This window comes from Uloborus diversus, chromosome 7, assembly GCF_026930045.1.
Source record: "Uloborus diversus isolate 005 chromosome 7, Udiv.v.3.1, whole genome shotgun sequence".
In the NCBI taxonomy this organism is placed as follows: Eukaryota; Metazoa; Arthropoda; class Arachnida; order Araneae; family Uloboridae; genus Uloborus; species Uloborus diversus.
The window spans coordinates 14613282-14629350 of record NC_072737.1 but is presented as its reverse complement, the minus strand read 5'-3'; the positions used below and the strand labels follow the sequence as shown (position 1 = coordinate 14629350).

The window sequence follows — 16069 nt, the reverse complement described above, 5'->3', positions numbered from 1 at the left end:
CTTGTCAATACACTGATTCAGTCGAACTCGAAAGTTTTGGTCAACTCTTTGGAACATGTCACCCACTATGTTGGCTGTTTCGGCTCGGATGCGGTTCTTCGGGTCCTCCAGGGTATGTGAAAGATTATTATGAAGCCGAGATTTCAGATAACCCCACAGGAAAGAGTCACAGGGGGCAAAATCAGGCGAGCGCGCAGGTCAGTTTAAATCCTCATTCTGATCTAGCGGCTGTTAGAAAAATACGCCTCCACAGTAAAAGCGCGATGCTGTCTCGACCAAAGCATGATGGCAACTGAAAGAGTGATGTAACAAAACTGCTCATTCAGATCTTTCCGTTGAGCCTCTCCCCACCACTCTGTCCACACTTTTTGCGCGCCAAATTAAAAAAACGGAGTTTTCGCGCCCCACCCAGTAGTTCTGCCTCAGCCCCAACTTAGACCACAACTTACAATTTATTTCCTCAAACTTTTGCCTTCATTTTACGAATTGAGCCGCACCATTCATTGAGGAGGAGCCCCGCAAACGGAAATAGGTTCGCTTTAAAAAAATTTTTTTTGGGAAAACACGAAACACTATTATTTATTTATTGTTGGACTTCACACCAACAATAAGTTGTAATATTGTTCAGTTTGTAATGTTAAGAAATATGCTAATTATTTAACGTTAAATATTGGATATGTTCTTTTTTGTTTGAACAAGGTGGATATGTATTTTTTTGCCCGAATTAATTTGGGATATGTTCTCATTTACCTGAACAGTTTGTCGTCTAAATTTATTCGGTAAAACCCCAAAACAGTTTGACAAAGTAATGTACAACCTGGTAGTTAAAATTTCATATCTTATCTGCTGCGATAGCTGCTAAGATCACTACCTGGGAAAAGTGATAAGCATTGTGATAGTCATATGACCAAACTACAGCTTCCCTTTGGTTGAAGTGGTTTTGTTCTTGTTTGCCTAGGACACATGTATGGATATGTTCTTTTATGTACAGAATGTCAGTTTTCAAAGCTCTAACATAATTGCATATGAATTTTTGGGGGTGACACCAACTACATTACCGTATAGAGTATAGAAATGAAACTAAAGAATAAAAATAAGATATTACCCAATTTTTGTAATTTTGTGGATATGTTTGCTTTTGCATGACACATCCTCAATTGCGGACTCCTGCTAAAGTGAGAAATTTATTTTGGGTACCAGTTTAAAGTGAATCTCAGCTTCGCTGAAAGAATAGCTGCCATCAATTCGGTTATGGCAATTCCAGACTTATGAGTCTATAAGAACGACAAAACTGGATGTAGTAGCCGGATTGTCGGTGTATGATTGCAATGTTAGCTGAATCTGGTGGTTAATATTAAGTTCATCAGTGCAGTTTAGATGCAACATCAAATTTAGTGTTTAGTAAAATTTTTAAAAATTATAATCAGAATTACTACAAAATCAGCCGTTCAGTAATTCGTAAAAAAATCTGTGTGCAGAGGACCTCAGGAATAAAAACATTTAAATGTGTTAGTGGACGGATACAAACTATCATTTTATGGGGCGGGGCAGCTGAAGAATGACCCTAACAGTTTTGGGCTCGAAATATTTCTGAAACAGATTGGTTGTCAATGAAAAGCACCAAATCGACCAGGAATAATGCATCCAATAGGGCATATCGTTACAAACTAATTTCATGAGCAATGGAAAGAAATAGTAGTTCAAATCTTAACTTTCAAAATAATTAATGAATTGAAAAGACTACTGAAATCGCTTACATTTTAACCATAAAGTTTTTGAACACAATGTGGACGGATAGAATTGCCGAGGATTTAGTGGGTCATGACCCCCATGACCCTCCCTTTGTATCCACCACTGGAAGTGTTACAGCTGGGTAAGATTTGATCTTCTTGGGGGTAAAAAAAAATTTCCGTCGCTCGTCAGCTAGTATCGGATTAACTCCATATGTACCACTTTGTACATATGGAATCTACAACATTCTCTCTTGCGCTAACTATCAAGAATCATAGCCCGATCATCTTGACATTGGGCATGAGGCACATTTCTATTTCAGGGCCCAACTAGGGCTTGTCTAAGATTTTTGAAGACACTGGGCACGAAATTCACTTTGAATGCACCCCCAACCCCAATCCCGCTTTTTTATATGCTGAAGCAATAAAATATTTCGATATTTGCGTTTTTACGCAGCTAAATTTGGTGGTACCTCATTTCCCAATATAATGTATACATTTAAAAAGTAGAAGAGATATACTGGGGAAGTGTATGATAAATACGCAAAATGTTTTTAAACTTTGCCCGGTGCAGTAAACCATAAATACCAAAATTATCTATGATATAACTTTTAATTTTCAGATTTGTAAAAAGATCTAATTTTGAAGGGGAATTTTTATCAGCAAATACGTTTTATTGTTATACGTTGTTTTGGCATTTGCAAAACTATCAATGATATCATTATACTCTAGATTTTGAGTGAAATCATTATTTATTTTTAATTAGCATGATAAATTAAGGAGATTTTGCCCCCCCCCCCCAGAAATCTAAGAGGAGAGGCCTGTGCCCCACATGCCCCTGCGGTAATCAGGCTCTGTCAAGAATAATTCTACTCGTAGACAGTGGTGTTACCATAGGGTATAATACTCCGTATACGCCGTATACTCTCAAACATTTTTTAGAATTACCACGTATACCCTCAAGCTTCAAAAATTTTCATTTATAATTCAGATTCCATCATCGGATTTTTAAATTTTCCTAAAGCAAAAATAATATATTTGTGTTAACCACATTTTCCTACAAGTAACCGCTTTTCTTTATATTTCTTAACAATTAATAAATCACCGTCTTATAATCACATACACATATTGTGCATGATTGATTACCGAGAGTATACCCTTAGAAAAATTGATGGGATTATAACTCTCGTAGACTGTAATTATACTTATAAAAAAATATCTGTGAATAAATTTGATTGCAGAACGAAATTTTTTTCAAATGGGCAGATATTGTCTTCATTCCTTAATAGATGGCAGCAGCAGCATAAGTATTATTGGAACGACGTTTTTAATTATTCTTTTAACCCACGAACCGGCAAAAAAAAAGACATTTTTTTCCGTGGACAGCGGACAAGGGGCGTGAACAGGGGAGGAGAGGAGACATCTGTTGCCCCGGGCCCAAGCCTGAAGGCGTCCCAAGATTTTGAAATAAGGTTGTGAAACATATGTTGAGGTAAATAATACGGACGTGGACCTGAAAAAGTCGTTTGTGACGGGCCCTAAAATTTCTGTGCACTTTCCTACATCGGACTAGTGGAATTTTTTGGAAAAAATAAAAACGTATCTAGCTACCAGACCTTAAGCTTTCATTATGAATTATTTGCAATAGTATTTAGATGTAAGAAAATAATTTTTAGTGATTTTCAAACTTTTTGTGTAAGAAATTGTTTTGAACGCTTATTGGGGTAAAAATCTTAGGGGGCTTAACGTATCCGCCTCAGGGGCATATCGTGTGACATCTCTCTCTCCGAAACAAGGGCGGATACAAGGGAGTGCGATCGCTTCTACTACTATCAACATACTATCGACTTTACTATAGTACTACGACTATCTACGTACGATTCCTTGTGCCGAGAAAAATTAACTCTCATTGCTCCCAGGCAGTTTTTTTTTTTTTATTATTATTATTATTATTTTTTAATTTTTTTTAAAGCAATTTTTGACGATCTCCAATCATGATCGGGGAAACGGGATTCTCCCCTGGATTCTTTTCGAACTAAAGTCTTAAAAACTCGATTGCAGGACAGAGTTCGGAACGACCTGCGAGAGTTTTTTGTAATTGAAGTTCCGAAAACGCAAGACGATCTCAAACTTGCTTTTCTAAATTCTTCTATTTCATCAAGATTACTATTTCCATTATCTTAAATTAAACGAAAGATAATGATTACTCCGATACCTCTATCAATTTTTTGTGGTAAGTATAAGAAAGGGCGTACTTTAAAATCCTGCAGGTGGGGGGGTAAGTCTATGTGCGATACTGATGTGTGCATGTGTGTGAGTGTGTAAATCAGGATACGTAGTAAGGGCTTGTGATAAAATGTCTTAGTGATAAAATGTGTCCTTCTTTGATAAATTGTTGAATCCGCCCTTTCTATATCCCCGTTTTTTTAGATTTTCTCAGAAATAAAACTCAAGAATAAGACCACTTGGATTGTCTATCCAGAGTGCCATTGGTATTGTCCATTTTTCACAAAAAAGCACTTGACTCCTCTCTCGTCACGTGGTATCCGACGATTCTATTCCGCTGTTTTCGGCAGAAGGTATATTCGGGTCATAGCATTTTGTTGTAAATGCAGCAGTTTTTAAAATGTAAGAATTACTTAAATGACAGCAGACAAGTGAAGCAAGTGATGTAAAAAACACTAAGAATTTTTTGCACAATAAAATGCACGCCCCAAAGTTAAGGCTGTCTGGTGTTGTTGTTGTTGCATGCCCCCGTAGTCAGTAGTGCTAGACCAGGTTCATGAGTTTGTTTACCCTCAAGAAATCCAGAACCGTCACTGGGTCTTCAGTCAAATCCCTCCTGGAGAGCCCCAGGCAGGACAGTAAATGGTCAGGCGAAACCTGCTCAACGGAACACTTGGAACAAATCTGAAAGGCCTTCGACCCCTCCGAAAATTTTTAAGTTTTAAGATGTCCACTACGAAAACGGGCAAGAGTTGTTTGTTCCTGTCTTGGCTGTCTGGTTGTCTTCTTTAGAAGCGCGTGGATTACGTACCGATCACCCCCGCGTAAAATGGAATTCTGAGTTTAAGGGGCCGTGGCGAAGTGCCTTCTCGTGAAAAACGGACATAATCAATGTTCTCATCCCGGAGGATCTCTGGCTCTGGGATTTAATACCCAGGATAAAAATATTCCTTGCCTGCCTTCAAAGTGGTCCACTTAAATCAATTAAATTTTCAGAGGGATTCAAGAACTTTTTCCAATTGTTCTTCTGAGCTGGCTTCAACAAGATTGAACTGACGATCCTTTAACGGTGTTGACTTTTTTTGAGGGTGTGCGATATCATGGACCTGGTAGGCCAGGCACTGCTGGCAAACGGGTTCGTGCAACAACAACAACAAATACACAATACATCCCCTTCCAAACTTCAGCTATATCTCCCACCGAAATGTGTTTTTGCCTTCGCCGCTGCTTCTGTTAATGGAGAAATTCGTATATCCTTCTTTAATTTCTTTTGCTTTAAGTACGGCGACTAAAACTGAAATCTGTAATGGAGAGACAGAACGCTCCACAATGATTTACGAGTGTATTGCGCTTAAATTATTTAATTATTAAAACAATTAGTTGCAAGTAAGTAATTTATCAATCTAAAAATACTTTTATGTGAGGATTTACGTTCCGTCTTTTCCCTTTTATGTAAAAGTAAAACTAAGTGGATCAGCACTCAATTATTGATCATAAGTTATCTAAATATTTTTGAAGAAATCAAATTTCCTTTTGCATTTAACTTTTCCTGTAACTAATATAAATCGTCTCTCTTCATAGAGAGTTAATATTTGCTTGAAATACTACCAAACCCATTTGAGTCTTTCCACGCCCACTAACTTAATTTTCCAAATCGTCTTCACTCGACCATCTGCGATTTGGATCAAATTTTACAGAAGTGTAGAGATGCCTTTGAAACCAGCCTGTGCAAATTTTCAGTTTTCGAAATTAAAATCCTGAGGATTTAGGATCTCCCAAAAATGTGATCCAAAATGGTGGATAAGCTTTTAGTGACAAATTGCAATCTTTAGTATAAGATTGCAAAACATTTTCTCAAACAGGAAGCCTAAAATTTTTGGGAGCTTAAAGTACGTTTGGTTTTGAATACTGTCTATTATTTTTGTAAGTCTGAGCTCATTATATTTTGTGTAGCACTTATGTAAACTCGCGAAAAAGCGCGGTGAGGAAATTTTTTTCTGGATTTTAAGTTGTCATAAAATCGGAACAAGACTAATTCAAACGCTCGTACTTTGTATATTGTTAATATACATGTTTTTGATGGGTTACAGTTGCAGAGTTCAAATATCTGGTTTCTAAAAGATATTATCATCCGCGAAATGGCCATCAAATCAGTTTAAGTAAAAAATAGCCTATTTTCAAAGCGCTGTAGGCTGATGTTTTTCACCTTGCATCATCTTTTAGTTAAGACCATTAGAAAGAGAGAGAGAACTAGAAAGGACAGATTTTTTTTCTTTAAAAAAAAAAGGTTTTTATTTCGATGATGTCCTTTGATATAAGGATGGAAAAAAAAACCCCTTGAAATATTGCCTTCAATTTACCAGAAAAACTCCTTCACCAACGTATAAAGGAAGGTGATTGCCGTGGAAACCGGCATATAGTACAATTTTACAGCTATTATTTAACAGAAATAGTTTTTTATTCTTCTTTTAAAAAAGTTGGTTAGAAAATTAAGTATGAGAGAAACAGGAAAACATCTTGTTTTGCCTGACGTATCAGTCTGTTTCCAGAATAAGATATTTTTTGTATATTGGAAAACAGATATTTAAGCTCTGCAACTGTAACCCATCAAAAAGAAGTATTTTGACAATAGAATCCGAAGTACGACCCTTTTGAATTATTTTTGTTCATATTTCATGACAATCCAGGAAAACATTTCCTCACCGCGCTTTTTCACGAGTTTTCATGTGTGCTGCACAAAATGCATTGATTGAAAAATCTCACAAAATTATTTGAACATTATTAACAGCTAAACGTACTTTAAGCTACAACCTTATCCTAACTTTACAATCTTAGCGTACAGATGACAATTTCTGACAAAAAGCTAATCCGCCCTTTTTGGGTAACTTTTTTTCAGACATCCTAGATCCTCAGGATTTGGGTCTCGGAAGCTGAAAATTTGCATAGGTTAGTTGCGAAGGCATCGCTACACCTCTATAAAATTTCATCTAATTCAGAGATGGTCCAGCGAGGACCACTAGGTCACTTGACATGGAATAACAAATTTGGGATTCTAATAGCTTTTGAAGCTGAATCTGCACAGTATCCCGGAAATTACTATTCTGTTTAGAATGTCTTCGAAAAATCAATATCGTCCACGTGGTTCTGAATCGATTGAGATGGTCTTCTCCAGTTTTGGATTGATCCATTCTAAATGTAGAAATGAGCCAGGTGTACAAAACGTTTCAATACTGGAGTTTTAGTTACTGTCTGCTTCGAGGGGAAAAAAAATTAAAGTGGATGTCTATTTTATTAAAGTGTGTAAGTTTGTAAACTATACCAGTAAAATGTATTCCCTGTATATTTTCAGCTTTAAAAAATATTGGAAGAAACAGCCCATTTTTTTAATACTAGCGGTACCCGCACAGCTTTGCCCGTAGTAGAAAATTAAAAGGTCATTTGGTTCGTCTTGTATATTTACAAATAATGGATGAACTTCTCGCCAATATGTTATGCTAATTTGCTCGTCCATGTTATGATAATTTACTCGTCCATGTTATGTTAATTCGCTCGGAAAAATGTTCTTAAAATTGGAAAAAACAAAATCGAATTTTCAAAAAATTCTTTTCGAGTGCTAAGAACTTATTCTGTACCAAATTTCATGAAAATTGGCAGAACGGTTTAGGCGTAACAGAAATCCAGACTTTCAGCTTTATTATTGGTAAAGATAATACTATCTATAATCTTGTTTATTTTTTAATAACAGTAGCTCTTCCATCGGTCTCTTTTATTCTACAGACAAAGACAAGCAGGGGTTATATGCAAAACTATGTTTAGGTTATCTTTCTGTTTGGATTATATATTGCGCATCGTTTTAGAAATCTTAAACTTTCATAAAGTTTCCTAATGTTAGCAAAGTTTATAAAGCTTTAAATCAATTTTAAATTAATTTTGTTGTCAGTAATTTCAGACAGATTTTTAATAGAAATTACGGTTAAAAACCGAAACTACTGTTTTAACAGAAATTACTGTTCAAGTAATTTTGAGTTATGTCAAAAACAATGTCAAAAAGTGTTTTCTTCTTCACATGATGGTTAATTTGTCAAAAACTTATCCAAACCTGCTTCACCACCACTTCTACTGTTCGTGCAAAATTTAAGCAGCCCAGTTGTTGTCTTCTATAATTGTTGATCTTTTACCTCATTTGATTTAAAAAAAAAATCGGTACTTAAAATTTATAAATTTCAACGTTGAAATCATTACATGAAGATGTTTCAGAAATATTAGTATCCATGAGCTGTGTCTACCAACTTCGCTCACCCATTATAACAAAACTCTTTATTTAAGATGGTACAAAACTAATGAAATCAACACAAAATTTAACAATAATTGTTAATATTATCTTAAAAGTGCTTGAAAACACTTTGCGTATTTAGTCGCAAATAGCAAAGATACTCTGTTAACATGATATTAGCAGACTTTTCTTCAACACTCCCTACTTTTTAGCGTGAAAACTTTATTTTCTCATATAGAAATATATTCTGATATCTCATAACATTTTCATAAGAAGTGACAGGTTCTTCAGGAGAAAAAAAGTCGTTTTGACTAGAGTTTTTTCTTCTTCTTATTATTATTATTATTTGCTGGTGATCTCCGATTTGCATAATTTACCTAGATACTATTTGATGGACTCGAAATTTTTATCAAAAAATGCATAACTGATATAGTTTCTATATTTTTAAGAGCTTTAAGGCCAAAGAAGTACATTTGGAGGACGTCAAAAGTATGGTTTACAAAAAAACGAGCACAAAACTATCTAAAACTTAGCTGTTTATCACATTTATACTCATACTAGCTGTAGTAAATTTTTGAGCACCCAAGCGTCTCATTGCCAAATTTGGCAAACTAATTTGGCGACGTAAGCTGTAGGTTAGTATGAGGAACATACACACACACACACACACACACACTAGCTTTTGCAAAGTCAGCGCGGCCATGAGCAGGACACATATGAGCATGAAGGGTTAATGTAAGATTGAAAAGTATGCCAAAATTTATGATTCAAGTAAACCAAACACTTTAATCGATCTTAACTGGTTAGCATTGATCAAATGCAAGCTCGCCTTAGAATTAGATGCTTAAAAACTATCTGGTTTCATTTCTGAAATATATCCATTGCGTCACCTGCATACGATATTAGAAATACGTCCTCACCTGTCATCCCCCACCGAGCCCTACCCACAACATCTCTGATTCAGCGAACCCTTTGTTCTAATTTAGAAGCATTTACATTTCCTACTTCAGACTGTTCCGATTCAATTCCTCCGGAGCCCCAGGGGCAAAACAACTCCACTCCACTTGCTTTCTTTGGTGACACCATTTCGGGAAAGATGGTTTCCCACTCGATTTTTTTGTCTCTTCTTTTGCTAGATCACTTTTTTCTCTCGAAAAACACCTGCTGCTTTAACAAGTGGCTGAGGTTGATAGGGTCATTACGAGTCCGTTTAGTTGTTGTCCGTCATGTAGTTAAGATGGTTCTGAAGCTGATATTGAGGTCGATGGTCAGTGCAGGTTTAAGAGAACTTGTTCAATCAAAGACTTATTAGTCAGTTCTTCCGTTTAAAAATATCTGCAATTTAGTAAAATACTCTCTAGGAGTCCTTTATAGAGAACATCGAAAGGGAAATTTCAATCTTTAATGAGTCACGATGATTTTGGAAAACATGACAAGTTGAAGTCTAAAAATGCTTCTTGCATCTCCTTTGAAATGCTACAACAATTGTTGGGTCAACAACACGGATCGTTGAACATTGACCTACAGATCCAAAAATCCTTCAATATTTACTACTAGCTATGTAGCCCGACGTTGCATGGTTTACTTCAAAAATAAAAGTTGTGCCTATTGACGCATGTTCAGCAATCGGGCTGAAATAAAAGAAAAAAACTGTGTACAATTTACCATCAACATGACGAAAATAGCACTTTTAAGACTCAAAATTTAAATTTAAACATCTCTGGATTTTTCAAAAATTCCAAAAATCCAATCATTGTTGTTATTAATGGGCGTACACATTCGGATTCACGTTTTTTTCTTTAGAAAACTTCCCATGTGAGTTTTTGAGCGCCGAAAGATCTTTGTATCGAATTTGACAAAGATTCGACGTAAAATATTAATTTTTATGACGAACACCTGTATGGGGATTTTCGCTCCCCGTGGGGGGACGAAAACCCCCCTATGTAAATTCTTGTTCATCAAAGGAAATATGCGCCAAATTTGACAAATATCCGACGAAACAGTGGATTTGTATAAGGAACATGCACACAAAAGCACAAACCCACATAGAGCCTTTTATGTGAGAGTCATTCAATAATTAGAGAGACAAATTGGTGTGAGGAAAAGACTAAGCACGATATTGTTTTAAACAGAAAAGAATTGCGTGAACTTCACTTTTGGCGACTGAGACTTTGCTAGCCATTGGCAATGAAATGGTTACCTGTTGGTTGCTAATATATTAGGGTTTTATCACAGCACGAATGGATGATTGACTGCTTCCGGTCCGAAATTTAACATTATTTCAGACCGGAAGCAGTCAATCATCCAGCCAATCATCAAAAATTTAACATTATTTCGGAGTTTGTTCATTTGAAATTGATCAGTACGTGATCCGGAAAATCAGTAGTGATCCAAGTCTGATTTCACACATAAAAAATGGGCGAAACATCCCTCACGCCCTTATATTTATAATTGAGCCAGATAAATGTCATAAAATATTAATTTTTAACTCAAATTACTTGCCTAATGAAAATGAATGGAGTGAGTAAAAAAATCGTTTTAACAATATTTACTTAATTTTCACTGTTAAAATGGTATGTCCGCAGCGGGAAAAAAATTTCTAGTTCCAAACTTATCCTTCTCCATGGAGCCCAAATTGAACTCTTTCAGTAACTTAAAGAAAATATCATCAGTGGGCGATATAAATATTTCAGGACTCCACTTGTCATTTTTTGATTAATTTTTTTGATATCACGAGCAGTTACTACCTCAAACTGTTTAAGTCTTCTTAGTACTAAGAGATGAGGTGTAGCTTTTTACTTCTCCCCACTGATTTTCACTTTCACAATTAACTTGGCTCATTTATTATTGTAGAGGTGTTTCATTCATCCTCCAAGCCTAAAATTTCACTTGGATCATCACTGAATTGCCGCAACGCGAATTGATCAATTTCAAATGCATTAACACCGAAATAATGTAAAATTTTGGACTGGGCAGATTCAGCATTCGAGTTGGGAGTTCATCCATTCGAGTTGGAAGCTCTTTTTCGGACATTGTCCGATTCCGGAGTTTGGTTCCCACTTACGAGGGTCTTTCAATAATTAAAGAGATAAACTGGTTCGGAGAAAAAGACTGTTAGTAAAAAAGACTGGCAATACAAGTTTGATACATTTGAGATCTTAAGTTGATCTCTTTCGTCAAACTTAGATGAGTTCTAATCGGGGCGTACGCGGTAATTTTGGGGATCGACCCAAATGATTTTACCGGCCCCCTCCATATTGTTCACACCCACGTTTCTACAGATATTTCGCCAATTTTGGGTCCCCTTCAGGCTCGGGTCAGGGCCGACAAGTGTCCCTTCTCTCCCCCCCCCCTCGTGCACGCCCCTGGTTCTAATCAGCTGATTGATCAACATTGCCCTGTTTATAATATCAAAATTGACTTAAACGATGTCGAATCTTCTTAGAAATTTCGCAGTGGTTGAACAACGTCGTATGATACGTTTTTTAATTGTTGAAGGTAGAGAAACCAGGTAATATAAAAGTGTATGGTGAAAGTTGAATGAACCGTGAACATTTTTGCAAGTGGGTAGAACAGTTCGAAAGTGGTAGAGAATTCGTCTGACGACAGGCGTACTGATCGGCTTATTGAAGTTTCAACCTCCTCACTTCAAACTCGAATTGATGACATCATTTGTGCAGATTGCCGTGTCATTGATGAAATGATTACAGAAAAGGTTCAAGTTAGTACTGGTACTAGTTCAACACTCATATTAGATGTGGGATTCTCCAGCAAGACAAGGCATGTCCTCAAATTACTCAACTAACTCGAGAAACAGTTTAAAAAATGGACTGGGAGGTACTTCCTCATCCCCCATGTAGCCTAAATTTAGCACCCTCTGATTTCCATATATTTGTTCCAGTGAATTCGACATTACGTGGGAAGGAGTTCCGGAATAACAAGGATGTTAAGAAACTTGTGGGAAATAGGCTCCGACACCAAGACAAAGAGTTCTTTGCAGTCGGTAGGAAAAAGCTCGAAACATGTTGGGACAGTTGCATAAATGTTAATGAGGATTATGTTGAAAATAATTAAAAGTCTGGCTTTGTAGAAACAAACGGTTTTTTCTCCAGGTCAGTTTGCCTCTTGATTGAATGAGCCTCGTACATATATATTAATTACTCTGATTATGACTTAATCCTGTAAGGATTGTTATGGGGTATAAGGGTTATTCTCAGAAAACAAGGAAAAACATAGGCGTTGCCAAGTATCAGATATAAAATGAAAATAACTTTGCATTGAACTCCGAAGCCCTCGTTCGCAGTTTATCACTTTTTATGAAAATAGCAGTAGAATAAAACATATTTTTTTTTCATTTTTCTGTATTTCATTACAGCCTGTAAATACATTACGCAAACAAAATTATTTTTAATTAGTAAATGTTTAAAAACCGTCAATTATTCATAAGTTCTGCCTTATCACTAGAGCTAATGCTGTTTAAATATCTGGTGAAAATATTTTTTTTTTTAAATCAAACTTTATTAGATGTTTATAAAAGAGGGTATTTCAACTATGAACATTTGCTTAAAAGACTATCATAACTGTCTTGTACTTAAAGTAATTGTAAAACACATCATACTAAACACATCATTGTCCCAGCAGATACGATTGCTTTCGTTATTTCCAGATGTCAAAAAGAGCTTTGTTTCTGATATCCTCAGAAATAACTTCAAATTTTCTAGTTAAACTCTTGTTTTAGCTGCCTGTTAATGCCATTTTCATATTTTAGCTGAAGTAAAGTACTGTTTGACCATTGATTGTATGTAATTTGGCAATCTGCCAAGTAAAGACGATTCCATCTCAATGAATCTAGCAGGGGAGAAGGGAAAATAACGATGAGATTTTGATGCACGCGTTTTATAATGTCACTACTGCCTTATTCAATTATTGCATTCTCTAAAATAAAATAAGGGAAAACAAAAGTAGTTTCCATGGAAAAAAGAAAATAAAATATTTTCATTTCGTTCAGGAACATAAAAGCAAAATGGTAAGCTCAAAACTTTGTTGTAATTAAATAAGTCAATTAGTTTTTGCCGTGAGAATATAGATCGAATATACTTTAGACTTAAAAAATGTTGCTGTGAGCAAATTTTCATTTTTACAAAACTAAGTCTAAATAATAGAGAGGCAAAAGTGCGCAACTGAAACAAACCAACTTACATCCCTATAAACTAATAGATGTGCCCATTTCCGCCGATAAACCGGACATGAGCCTCTCCATGTAATTGATGGTCAAACAATATATAAAGAGTCTTTGTGTTTGTTAAGTGTCATTTTCCTAGCCCTTCTAAAAAATCTTAGATGAGTACAGACATTTTTTTTTTGTTGGCCTACCGGACAATTTATCGGGCTATTTTAATAATATACCTACATGTAGAATTTAACCTTGAAGAAATTTCAGAAATGGGTAGCAACCTTTAAAACCCCCACTTTTGTCCCCATTATTGGGTGTTCATTATCCTGGCCAATGGGGTGGTTTCTAAAAATTAAAAAGTACTTTTTCTGAAAGAGCATGCTTAAAAGCATAGTATCTGACCATTTTTTTAAATAATTTGACTAAGTTTAATGTTTTTAAAAAATTACTTTAATCGGTGCGTTTTCATCGTTTAACGCTTCTGCCGATACATCACAAATGATGAAATGCCATTCCCTGTTGCCATTCAGAAGAGCACAATATTTAATTCGCATCTTTACTCACGTGTACTGGCAACGATAGGGTTGATAGCAAGCATAGAGGCACTTTTTAATTCGCTGCTTTATTATCATAACGTGGAAACGCAGTGAAAATGCGCCAAAGGACATCATTTGTGACGTCATAAAGACCACGCCTTGCTTGAAAAATTGGACATTTTAAAAAAATAACCGTTGGGAAAAATGAAAGTATTTTATGGGCCCATGTTATTTTTTTTGCTTATTCTATCAATTTCAGTTACTAAAAGTACTACTTCTGACTGAAGGAAACAACCCCATTGGACTTCCTGAATCATATAATAGCAGAAACTAATATTTTATTCATTACTGTTTTTTTTTAAACAAACTTATTTTTCAACTTCAACATTCTGCCTAAGAGCTTGCGGTCAGGGCCTGACTACTGAAAAGGCCAACTAGGCCTAGGGCCCCAGGCTTTCAGAGGCCCCAAGTGGCTGAAATTGTTTTAGCCTGAGGTGAATTGTTTTTTAAAAGAGTTGCAACCATGACTGCTAGGAAATTTACCCAGCAACAACTGCCTGTTTGTGACCCTATTAGAACTTGACTGTTTGTCATTGGCGTCTTGGAACTGGAAAATTTACGTATGCACCTCTAAAGAATGCACTGCATATATATTTCTATGCACAAATATATGTGTGTATTATGCATTCTTATTCGTTTTTTGAGTCTAAAGGTGAAATGAAAAGTTTTCATCGTGGCCTTTAGAATCACTTATTGTGTTTATGTTGTTGTAATTTTTGAAACGTTACACCCCGTTTTCACTGCGAGCTAAGCGCGCTCAACCCATCAATGCACTTACGAGCTAAGCGCACTTACTTTAAAAGTCGTTTGCACTAGAGAACGCACTTAAAGTTTAACTGCAAACCCAGTTAATCTAAAAGAAGGAGCCTCATCTCCTTTGGCAGCGGGGCGAAAAAGTGACCGGATTATTCCATCGCCAATGGTGGCGCTAGTGGTCCATCTCTCGCAGTTCGCTCGCCTGATTTAACCGACCCCGAGTATTCGACTGGGTGGATGCCGGCAGTTAGCTAGTTTGGGGCCATTGATACGAAAAATTTGTTGCAACTCAATAATATCGCGCGGTCAGCACGATGGACCTAAAATTACTTTCTTTCTTATATTTGTTCTAGAATTTAGACATTAATTCTGTGTGTCCTCGATCTTCTTTCTTCTTAGTTCTTTTACTCCAATTAATTTATGCAGTAACCCTCTCCCCCCCTCCCCCATAAATTTTGCATGATATAAGCTCATTTAAAATTAAATATTTCGCAGTAATATGTGCAATAATATTTAGTTTCTTTTTTTGTTTACTTCTGCTGAAAAAGCCGTTTTTCCCCCCTTTTTTTCTGGTGGATTAATCTTTAAAAACGATAAGAAAAAAAATAATTAATACTTTGAACATTGAAAAAAAAAACTGCTTTTTCGTTAGTTAATTGTGAACAATTAAAAAAGAATCTTACAAGAAAGTGCTATTTAATTCAAGCGTTAATCTAGTTTATTGCTTATATTTATCAAGCTAAGTTTCGTTTTCACTTACCATAATTACTTGGTTCTTTTATTCCAATATTTGGTTCTGTTACACCGAGTTTCTTTATCCTGCACCACCCCCCCACACACACAAATTTCGTGCGATATTAGCTCATATAACTTAATATAGTTCACTGTATTATGTGCACCAATATTTAGTTTCGTTTTTGTTTAATTAATTACTTTTGCTGAAATAACCTTTTTTTTCTTTTTATTTCGTTGGATTTATCTTTAAAAACGATTAGAAAAAATATTAACACTCTGTATATTGAGAAAAAAAAATTGTTTATCGTTAGTTATTAGTGAACAATTACAAATAATGTTACAAGAAAGTGCTATTTATTACAAGCGTTGATCTAGTTTATAGCTTATATTTATCACATTGTGTTTCGTTTTCACTTACCATAGTTACTTTCTTTCTCCTCCTCCCATACATAAATTTCGTGTGATATAAGCTTACATAAAACTTTATGTATTACGTTTAGTTTGAAATTGTTGCTCTGCTCTGGATTTAAGTGAAATTTGAAGAAAAAAAAAAAGCAAAACATAAATATTTTGATGAAAA

The 16069-nt window shown here is 35.6% G+C and overlaps 1 protein-coding gene across 1 annotated transcript in view; it reads right to left on the bottom strand.

Moving 5' to 3' along the window:
* LOC129226276 (adhesive plaque matrix protein-like) overlaps positions 1–9315 on the bottom strand; it is an 89996-nt gene extending 80681 nt beyond the window's left edge. Inside the window, exon 1 of the mRNA XM_054860876.1 lies at positions 9226–9315. Within this exon, the coding sequence (XP_054716851.1) occupies positions 9226–9315 (90 nt within the window). The remainder of the gene's footprint in view (positions 1–9225) is intronic.
* Between the last annotated feature and the right edge of the window lie 6754 nt (positions 9316–16069).